Source organism: Seriola lalandi, unplaced genomic scaffold (genome assembly GCF_002814215.2).
Source record: "Seriola lalandi dorsalis isolate HSWRI2012SDOR001 ecotype SW California unplaced genomic scaffold, Sedor1 jcf7180002054464, whole genome shotgun sequence".
NCBI classification, from domain to species: domain Eukaryota; kingdom Metazoa; phylum Chordata; class Actinopteri; order Carangiformes; family Carangidae; genus Seriola; species Seriola lalandi.
This window is the reverse complement of record NW_019525017.1, coordinates 49,962-61,085: the sequence shown is the minus strand read 5'-3', so window position 1 is coordinate 61,085 and position 11,124 is coordinate 49,962. Positions and strand designations below refer to the sequence as shown.

The 11,124-nt window shown below is 41.9% G+C and overlaps 1 protein-coding gene and 1 long non-coding RNA gene across 3 annotated transcripts in view; one reads left to right on the top strand and one right to left on the bottom strand.

Moving 5' to 3' along the window:
• taok2b (TAO kinase 2b) overlaps nucleotides 1–9,153 on the top strand; it is a 24,894-nt gene extending 15,741 nt beyond the window's left edge. For both annotated transcript variants that reach the window (XM_023411291.2, XM_087175354.1), the window contains exons 18-20: nucleotides 4,465–4,677; nucleotides 6,659–6,841; nucleotides 7,549–9,153. In XM_023411291.2, the coding sequence (XP_023267059.1) occupies nucleotides 4,465–4,677; nucleotides 6,659–6,841; nucleotides 7,549–8,487 (1,335 nt within the window). In that variant the 3' untranslated portion in view covers nucleotides 8,488–9,153. The remainder of the gene's footprint in view (nucleotides 1–4,464; nucleotides 4,678–6,658; nucleotides 6,842–7,548) is intronic.
• On the bottom strand, nucleotides 6,198–7,555 carry LOC147818828 (uncharacterized). Its single transcript, XR_015437560.1, has 2 exons — nucleotides 7,069–7,555; nucleotides 6,198–6,826 (listed from the first exon to the last, which is right to left on the bottom strand). It is a non-coding gene; the product is annotated as an uncharacterized LOC147818828 (long non-coding RNA).
• Nucleotides 9,154–11,124: the final 1,971 nt, after the last annotated feature.

Sequence of the window (11,124 nt, the reverse complement as noted above, 5' to 3'; positions counted from 1 at the left end):
AGACTTCTTTCCCCTCACTCTTCTCTCACGCCATCTGCCTCCTCCTCTCACTCTCTGTGGCTGCCCAGCCCTCCAACCTCACTTTGCTGCTACTCTCCATCTTCCTCCTCTCCCTGCGTCGTTCCCCGCCTCTTCCCTCGGTGGCCTCAGTTATTCTCTCTGCTGAGCTCGCCCTATTGGCGCTCTTCTTCTCATACCTCTTCCTTCGCTCCTGCTGCTCTCTGTCTCTTTCCACCTACCTGTCGCTCAGCCTCTGGGCCAGCGGCATCTTTAGTTTAGGACTCTCCTTCAGTTTGGGGATTTATTACATCCCCATGATTTTGATCTCAGCCTCCTTCCTCAGCTCTCCCTCCCTCTTCCTCTCCCTCTACTTGGTGGTGGTGCTGATTGTCAGACCGGCCCGTGACTTCCTCCAGCGCGCACCCCGCAAAGTCAACCGCCTCTGCATGCGAGTCCTTTTCCGCCTCCCCAAACCCCTGTTTGCCATGTGCCAGTCAGTCCTGGGCGGTATGGCTGAGCGTAACCTCTATGAGATGTTTCCCAAAGCAGGGCGCAACTGGGGCGTGCGCCAGTCCAAAATCCCGGTCCCCCTGAAGAGCTTGCCTTTAGAGTATCAGGCTGGCTGCTGTAACGCCTCTCCCTTGGCCAGGGGCCTGCTCTGGGTGAGGCGTTTCAGTAGACGCCCCCTTGGGGTCCTTGCAGACCTAGCTAACTCTGTAGTGCTTAAGCTAGCTAGACAGGCCCTTAAAAAGCTCCCGCTCAGTGTCCGGATCAAACTCCAAACTCTGGGCCTCTTGAAGAAGCAGGTCCCGAGCAGACTGCCCCGACTGCTGCCCAGGGAGGTGAGGGAGAGGAGACAGAGCGAGAGGAGGAGGAGAGAGAGGGAGAGACAGAGGAGGGAAGAGAGGGAGAGGATGTTTCGCGAGGACGGCAGGTGGGAGTGTGGGTTAAGACGAACTTCATCTGGAAGGTTTGTCAGGGGGAAAATTCGGCCGTGGAGATAGTAAGAGTGCAAGACAAATCGAAGGAAAGCGTTGGAACATGTGCTGCTGGTTGTGTGTGTGTGTGAGTGTATGTATGAGCATGTGTGTGAGCGTGATCATGATTGTGCTCTATGTTCCATTGTTCAACCATTGTTTGTGTGTCTTTTTGATTTGGGCCCACATGTCTCTCTTGTTCCATAATTCCCAGACTGGTTTTTGGTCACATTTCTTAAAGATGAGGTGTATTTTCCCTGCACACACATACACACATCTGTGCATCTGTGTGCGCTGGCTGAAAGTGATTTTGGCTGTTGAAGCTCATCCAAATAAGCGTACATTATGTGTGCACACAAGCCGTACTGTTGAATCAGTGGGCTCTGCAAATGTAAACCTGCAGTTGACACCACGGTTACTGTACCAAACCCATTTCATTATTGTGCTTTTTGTAAAAGTTCCTTAAAGTTTCTTTAATTTTATTATTTTGCTCTTAATTTGTAAGACAAATGTTTTTATGGTTATTTTTAAGACCGTTTTTGTGCAATGGTTTGTTTTTCTTTATAGTGGTCTTATTTCATAGGGTCTCATTTGCGCACTGTTATCTCAGTGCCCAGAACAAATATTACAGTGTTGCGTAGCTTCATGGCTATAACTCCACTCCCCAATGCTGAATACTGTGAAGAAAAAAGATGCTTAATAATTTCACTAACATCACCCTGAACACTAGCTCTCAGTTAGTAAATAAGTGCAATAAACAGCTGAGCAGAAATATCCAGGACCACATGAAGAGATCCACTATTATTTGAAACATGTTTTCTATGTTTAGAAGTGGAAGTGGAAGATGGTTAGCAGAAGGTCTTACTTTATTGGACTTAAAATAATAAAGACTGGGGCCATTTAGCTGGAATATAAAACCCACCCAGTTCATTGTTCCATGTTTAGATATCAATAGATATTATTTACAGATGGTGAAATCATTATCTTTCAGATTCTAGTTAGAGCAACTGTTTTTATTGCGCTTTTTGCAATAATCTTGTTATGATTTACCGTGTAAACATTTAGATATTTTTCCCCTTAATAATCATATGAATCTACAGCAGTTGAGAGCCTAGTTACAGCTGTTTACACAAATGTTAATAGTCTGCTGTGAAGTGACATATCCTGAATTTATGGTGGACACATAAGAAAACAGATATACTTGGAGTAGTAAAAGTATAATATAATAAAAGCCTATTTAATATTTCAAGTAAGTTTAATTTATATGAAGCCATAGACAATCTTTTGAGACATGCAATCATAAAATAAGTCCAAAGATTGAAGAAACTACTGAATGTGAAAGAAGATATCCAGTTATGGCAGACCTATGTTTAATTTTGCACTGTCTCGAAGACCATTCAGAAGTTATACCAAATGTAGGAGAACAGATCACAACAGATCAATTATTTTTCATTTTTATGTCAATCAACCAGTCAGTTAATTGTTTCAGCTCTACATCAGTCGGACCAAAATGAAAGTTGACATGGTGCAGTTTTTATCTCATACCTTGTTGCAAATTTTAGGACTGAAAATTCTCTGATGTGCACATTTGAGTAAAATGAACCAAAATTAGTTGGAAAATTTGCAGTTGTTGTCATGCATAGGTCTGTCAATATAAAGATTTAAAAATTTGCTAGTCTGCAAGGGAAGTCCGGTTAAAATGCTGATTATATAAAAAAAAGTTCCCTGTCAATTGAGCCATTCACATGGAGGAATATTACTGAGTAGGAAACGTCAATCTTAACTGTACTTTGACCCAGGGGAACAAAAAAGTAGGGCACTTCTTTTTGAGTGACCTCTGTTTGGGAAATCTAGCTTTAAAAACATTTTATAAACATTGTTTTATTTGAATGTAACTTTTTTTTGCCATTGGTTTTACATTTGTGTTCCAGTATCAGTTATTTCCTGTTCCTCTGTGTATGTTTACATGTTTGTATTCTGTTTTGTTGTGACACCGTCTGAGTGTTTGAGTTTCCACAGAGTTATATCACATTGAGTTTTTTTTTTTTTTTTTTTTTTTTTTTTTTTTTTTTTTTTTAATTTAATTTATGCAGTATTTATAAGACTAGTACTGCATTCTGTTTGGCAGCCATTTTGTTGTCCTCTTTATTCTCATTTTAGCTGCATGAGTGTTTGTTGGCATACTGTATGGCTGTGTACTCGCAGGCATAGAAAGATATTTTGTCATACTTCCAGATTTTTCTTTACACAAAAAAATAAATTCTTTTGTGTGTAAAATCATTGTCTTGTTTGTTTTTATGATTTTTGTTTCCATTATTACCATGTCTTCATTTGTTTACTTTTCCCCTGATCTATCAACAAAGCTTATTGTAAAGAAATATCCTTTTACCATTTTGTTCATCATCATTCCTCCTGTATCATCACTCAGTTTATCTCTGTTGTCATCTGTTGCGCCCCTCCCCTTGTGTACAATTCACCTAAAAATAACGCCAGCAGGTTCTCAGACTTTGTTTAGAACAATTTCTAATCAATATGTTTCTGTCAATATATAAGGTTGAAATGAAGGATGTGAGCTGACATATATATATATATATATATATATATAATGTGCATGGAAGGATGGAATAAGAATTTTAAATTATATCTTTTTCTGGAACAGATTTTAAGTTAATTCTTATGTTTTAGTTAATTTCTTTTCAAACACTGAATTTAAATAGCCCTGCTCAATATTCATCACCTGACAAATGCACATGAAGGTTTATTTTTCATCTATAGCTCAACCTCTATAATTAGGTGTATGTAAATACCTTTAAAAGTCAAGCCAATATTGATTGGAACTGATCAGTGTATAGTCATTTTAATTCAAAGGTTAAGTCATTTTTTTTATTGAGTGATAAGAAACAGGCAGTAAGTATTTAAGTATTTTTCTATAACATAAGATTTTCACGACATAAGCAACAGTTAAAAAAACATATGTAAGTATTATGTATTATGAGATTAACATGCAAAACTTCAGCTGATCTCTCCCCAGGATGCTGTGGATGTGGTTCGATCAGTACAAACTCACCTTTTCCTGACTGAGCTGCAAACCAGGGGAAATACAGAAATCTCTCAGGACAAAAAAAAAAAAGAAACCGTTGACCAAACAATATGAGGAGGTCTTTAAACTTAAAGTTGAAGACAAACCATGATTTTGAATTTCTGCTAGATTTGTGTCAGACCTTCTTAAAGCACTGATATAATTACAAATATTCAACATTTGACAGGTATTTATACTTAAATTTGCTTCTTCCCTTTTATCACCATCAGTCATGTCAACATTTAGCCATCAAAATTAATAGCAACTCATTACAAAATTGAGTGTAATAAGTCACATTTTTTTTACTCCCTGATTTTCTGCATTTAACACATCAACCACGGTGTTCATTTATAAAACCACAGGAGCTCTTTAGCCCAGCTGCTTCCATCTCTCTTCTCTCCTCTCCAGTCCAAAGAGCTTCAGATTAAGCGTCAGTTCCAGGACACCTGTAAGATCCAGACCCGTCAGTACAAGGCGCTGCGCAACCACCTGCTGGAGAACACGCCCAAGTCGGACCACAAGGCCGTGCTGAAGCGGCTGAAGGATGAGCAGACTCGTAAGCTGGCCATCCTGGCCGAGCAGTATGACCACTCCATCAATGATATGCTGTCCACACAGGCTGTGAGTAAGGCAAGGAGACGTCGTTCACTTCACACTCGCACCACACCACCACTGCTGTGCCTGGCCTGGGGGCCTTCCTGCCCGCCCGCCCGCCCGCCTGCCTGTCTGCCCGCCAACCAGCCTCCTCCCAGTCCCTCGGTGTTAATCTCCACATAAACCCTCATCTCTCAGTTTTATACCAAATGATCTACACTATCCTTTTTCCTCTTCCAAAACATCTCTTCCCCCTGAATATTTGGGAGAAATAATCATTACCTGACCTGCCTCAGGAGATAGACACTAAATAGAGATAACAGCTTAAAGAAAGAAAATATGTTGGAGGTCCAGCCACATCGTAGAACTTTAATTTCCAGCCACATATATACATTACTCCACATACAGTATCTTTAACAGAGAACTCCATCAGTTTAGCATTGCACTTCTATAACTCACAATAGTTTATTGATGAATTTTCTGTCTGTTTTTGAAGAACAGTTGTTTGTGAAGAGCAAGAGTTTAGTAGGAAAGTTTTTTCTTACCCCAGACTTATATTTCATTTAATATATTTATTGTGAAATTAGCAGTTACATCAAAAATAATTATGTCGGAAAAAAGTATTTTTTTGTCCTTTTTGTCTTTTTTTGACCATAAAGCGCAAAGAACAACAAACTGTATTTGGGCTCCATTTTACACCTTACAATTACAGTAACTCCAGCTGGTAGAACCATAATTAAAATTAAACTGATAATTAAAATCAGTTTTAAGAAACAGCTGTTGCAGGGAGGTAGGGAGCAGTGGTGGACACAGTATTCAGATTCTTTACTCATTTAGAAGTACTAATACCAGCGTGAAAATACTCGTTTACACATAAAATTTCTACATTGAAAATCTTAATTCACTAAAAGTATTTAAGTATAATTAGGAAAATGGGCTAAAAATATCAAAAGTAAAAGTACCCAATTCAGAAATATGTCCCCTGAAACTGGAAGATTATTATTATCAATGCATTAACACGTAAGCTGCATTTTACTGTTTTATGTAAAACTGCAACTAATGACACACCTGAAACAATTATTGTTAAAATACTCAGGTAAAGTATGAAAATATAAGTTTCAGCCCCCCTCCCCACTGCTATCATTTTTGTACAGTCCCTATGATTAGACTCTTAACTGCCCTCTTAGCGTGGGGCTTGCACGCACACAAATCCCAAGCTTTTAAATGAATGACACGTAGTAGGAATAAGATGGGACATAATAAAATGTTGTGTTCCCTTCAATGACATAACGCCCTGTGCTTCTTTAATTACCTCACATGGCAGCGTGCCATGTAAGCCCAGTAAGCCAAATCCCTGCTGCCCTTGTTTGTCCGCACATCTACTCCTGCTGGGGTGAAAGTCTTTGTGGAAACGTTTCCCACACACTGATTAAACTCAGTCCTGAGGTCAGAGTATTCGTTTAGATGTATTTTAAATGTAGAAAATAGATTTAATTTGTTTTCTAGAGCCAGGCTGTAAGGCAGGCGACACACACAGGTCACAGTAGTTCAACGTTTTGTGATTTATTCAGATAACTTTTCTACAGTTTTTTTATTTTTTTTTTTATATTCACACATTTTGAAATTATATCTGCATTTTAGTTCATGAGTAAAATATGCAATGAAGCTTGAAATAAATCCACTTGGTTGTGATTTTATTTGACAATTTCTCACACATACACTGAAAAAAAAATAGTTTCACTTCATCCTGTTAAATAGTCCTTTCAGTGTCTGCAGGCACAAATGAGACAAAACACTCATTTAACAAACCCATCTGCTCACACTCACACTCCTGATCCTCTCCTCGTCTCTCTGGTGCATCTCCCTCCCTCTCTCTTTTCTTTACGTTTGTCAAACTTTCTAAGCTTTTCCTCCTCTACCCTTGCCAACACTAAAGCAAAAATTTCTTGCTCTTACAATCCCGCCAAATCCATTTTCATCACGTTCCCTCCTGTTTCTTTCCTCTTAGCTGCGATTGGATGAGACCCAGGAAGCGGAGTACAAGGTGCTGCGGATGCAGCTGCAGCAGGAGCTGGAGCTGCTCAACGCCTACCAGAGCAAGATCAAGATCCACACCGACACACAGCACGAGAGGGAGGTCAAGGACCTGGAGCAGAGGGTGTCCATCCGCCGCGCGCTGCTGGAGCAGAGGGTTAGAGTCACTGCTATGAAAGAAAATCTTAAAAATGTAGTACAAGAATTTGGTGAGTTTTAGGAATTGATTTAGGCTAAAAGAGAAGACTGGATATCATTTCTTTTCAAAGTAAGGTAACAGCGGACTGCTGATGTTAGCTTTAACATTGTTAGCTTTTGCAAGATTCAGATGTAACTCTGTGCTGTTCTACAATTTACTTATAAAGTTTTCTACAACCGCAGCACCTTTAATGATTATTTTAACCACAAGGTCCTCTCAGGGGCTGTTCTGGAGCTTTCAGTCATATCATACGATCATTCTTCAGCAGATGACACTTTAGCACCTTTAGCCTTGTTAGCTTAAAAAATAAGATGGAAGGTTCATTCCTGCTCCTAAAAACAGCAGTTGATGAAAAACAATCCCACCACAAGGTCCAGACAGTAGATGTCCTGGAGCTTTCATTTGTATCACATGCTCTTCCTCTGAAAAAAATAAAGACACATTTCATAATCCACATTTTCATGACAATTGAGCAACGTCATCTGCTACGGAAGAGACCTTATGTTAAACTCGTTGCTGTTTCTAAGGTCGAGAATGAACTTTCAATCGGATGGTTTACAGTAATTAAAATGACTTCCAGATGAGGTTGAGGTTTGCAAATGCTAAATCTAGAAAAATGACTTTGTGTTTCTGTCGTGTGTTCCGCTGCTGTTCTCCTCTCCTAGATCGAGGAGGAGATGCTGTCCCTGCAGAACGAGCGCTCAGAACGCATCCGCACCCTCCTGGAGCGGCAGGCCAGCGAGATCGAGTCCTTCGACTCAGAGAGCTTGCGTCTGGGCTTCAGCAACATGGCACTGACAGGCATCCCCAGCGAGGCCTACCCCAAGCAGGGCTACTCCAATGCCCCGCCCTCCAGCTCCCGCCCTGCCGGCCACTGGAGCCACGGCATGCACCCTCAGAACATGCCCCCGCAGCAGCACTCCCGCCGCAGCCACAACAGCAGCAGCAGTAGCGGCATCGGTAGCAGCAGCGGGGCAGGGGACCGCAGGAGCGAGTCCTCCTCTTCCTCCCACGGCCTGGGAATGGCCCTGGGGCTGGGGCGGGACGGGAGGGAGGTGCACCACTCGTCCCGTTCCTCCGCCTCCTCTTCCTCCTCCTCCTCCTCGTCTTCCTCCCACCACCAGCGCCACCACCTGCCCCAACACTACCACCACCAGAGCACACCGCAGCTGTACCGCGAGCGGGAGCGGGATCGAGATAGGGAGCGGGAGAAGGAGAGGGAGCGGGAGTGGGCCGGAGTGCGAGGCTCCGGCGGTGACCTGGCCCACCCACACCCCCTGCCCTTCTCCCATCACCTGCCCTCGCGCTCCTCCTCTCAGTCCCTGGCCATGCTACCTCCCCCGCCGCCTGCCCCGCCGTCCATCTCCGGCCCGTCGTCCTCTTCCTCTTCCTCCTCCTCCTCGCAGGGGGGGATATATGGTGGCGGTGGGCTGGGTGTGCGTGGTGCCCCGAGCCTGATGGCCCTGAGGAATAGCCCCCAGCCTCTGAGGAGAACGGCGTCCGGCGGGGGGCCCGGAGGCGCCGGGGGCAGCGACGGAGTCCTGAGCCGAAGCACCTCAGTCACCTCTCACATCTCTAATGGCTCCCACCTCTCCTACTCTTAGACAGCAGGAGGAAGAGAGCGGACAGGGTGGTAGCAAGAAGGGAGGGAGTGATTTAGGAAGGTAGCTATCACAGGTTGCACCTCAATACTCTCAGCTTGCCTCCTTGCCTTGCACCTTTTCTTGGACTGATCTCGATTCTCAGATTAGCTGGAATGCAGAGGATTTGGGGATATCGCTCTTTCCTCTTAATGCACAGAAGGGCAAAGAGATCTGCGGCAGAGGGAGGACAAACTGACATTATTGAGCTGCACCCTGCTTCTTTAGACTCAGGGTGGGTAGAGAGGTTTTCTCCCATTCTCACAGGTATAAAGGAGGGAGGGAGGAATGTAACCACCTGTAATACCACTGGATTAAGGTGATATTAGATGAAAAAAAAGAGGAGGTTTCTGTTTAATGTTTCTATCTTTGTTACCGCCTGTATAAAAGTGAGATAGGATGTGTGAAAGGAGGGACTTTTAGCCTTTTTTTTCTCCCTGAGCTGCAGAGAGAGGGGGACAGCAGCCATGTCTTCTTCTATGATGTTCTATGATGGAATGGAGAAAGAGAGAGGACAGGGGGAAGAAAAAAGGAAAGTGATGGGGTTATTTTGCATTGTGTATGTGCTTGTATGTAGTCTGTAGTGTCCAGATATTATCTAGCAAGCACTCGCAACTCGGGCTCCAGAAAGGTAAAAAAAAAAAGGGGGAGAATCACAGAAGATGGGTTACTTCAGTCTCCAGACTGGTGGAGACTGGAAAACACTTTTTATTGATTTACAACTGTTGATGTTTTGTTGAATTTTTTTTTTGTATTAAGTGTAAAAAAAACACAAAAACAAGTTGCTTGGAACGTCACCAATGCCTTTAAGGGGTTCTTAAAGGGATGTCGTGCCCATCAAAATTTTTATTTGATGACTGCAAGATGATTTAAAGCCGAATACGAATCCACAGAATGTTTGTAAAGGCAAGAGACTCCGTTCTAAAAGAAAAATTCAGCTGGGATGAGGAGGAGAAACGTTTGTGAGGACATGTACAAATACAAAATACAAAAAAAAAAGAAAAAAGAAAAAAAAAATGCTTTCTGGCATCCATGACATATTGAGTATCTAAACAACATAGGTGTCTATGGGAGTCACTCCAATGCATGAAATAGATGTACAAAAAAAAACCATTTGTAAACATGACCAAACACATTTGAAATGTACCGTACCTGTCCAAGTTTCACTGGCATTTAAGATCACTTGTCCCACATTTTTGATCTTTACTGTACATATTTATGGGAATATTAAAAACAAAAACAAGTCATTTGGTTTTATAGAGTAACAAAGATAATGATAGTAATTTTGATATATTCAAATGAGTATTGACTTCAAGATTTAGAGCGACAACTCCGACTGCATTTTCTATAGGTGTCAATATTACCTTAACTAATCCTGATGTAATTGTTGTTGTAATCATGTTCACATTTTCTTGCGAGAAGAAAAGGGCCCACTTTTGACTGTACAAAAAAATAGATGATAAAAAAAAAACAAACTGTTGCATTGTCAGGTATGGTGTGTGTTCAAGGTATTAATGATTATTAATAAGGGATTATTAATAATTGTTAATGATTTATGTATGTGTGTCGAGCGGTAAAGTCTAGTTATATGGCCACTTTTTTTAGACAACAAAACAATTGAATTTTAAAAGACACTCCTACAACAGCGACACCCCACTATTCACATGAACTCTGACCTCCTCCTCTGGACTCTTATAGGAAAAAAAAAAAAAAAAAAGATTTTAAAATTGGCCACTGGAATGTAAATGCTGGTTTTCCCTTGTATTTATTTGTTTTCAGTTCAGGAATAAGTTTTCCACACAGATGCTCAGAGAGGAAGCATGGAGAGAAAAAAAATAGAGAGAGAGAGAGTGCAAAATCCGTGTTGATAATCTGACTGCTGAAGGGTGCAGCATGCAACCAGTGCAACAAGCTGGAAGTGTGTGAAGAAGAGGGAGAGAAAGAAGAAGAAGAAGTGAGGGAGGGAGGACGGGCGTCGACTGAGCTGCTGTGAACGTGCACCCTCTTGTGCCGGCACAGCAGCAGTGACCGGAGCAGCCCGTCCTCACAGATACAGACAGACACCAATCAGTGTTTCATGAGCAGGAGGCACATGATGCTCCTGAGGCCACAAGGTTTTGCTCTCTGTTCTTGTGGGCTGTGATTTTCTTGAGGGAGCTCACAAACAACTGGACTTTTTATTTTTTTTTTGTTTGTTTGTTCGGTTTTTGTTTTGTTTTTTTAAACAATTTTAATTGAAAAAAAAAAATAAGAAAAAAGATAATCACCCTGCTGTTTGTATGACTCAGAAACACCAGCTCAAGACAATTCCCTGTATAACCTACTACTTTATGCTTGGTTGGAATCTCAGTGCATGCATAAACTCCTTATATAAACTAAGACTGGCGGGTTCGGGACGGCCTTCGTGTTGGGGAAGTCAGTGTGGTAGTGTTTGTAGACGGGTTGTTGTCAGTGTCAGAGGCTGTGGCGAGAGCAGGGGAGTCTCAGTGTCTGTGCCATGCCTGAATGAAGGATGAAGACGAAGAAGAAGCAACACAGGAAGCAACACAGGCTCATCTGTGTATTACAGAGTTTTTGTTTTGTTTTGTTTTTTTGTGGAAA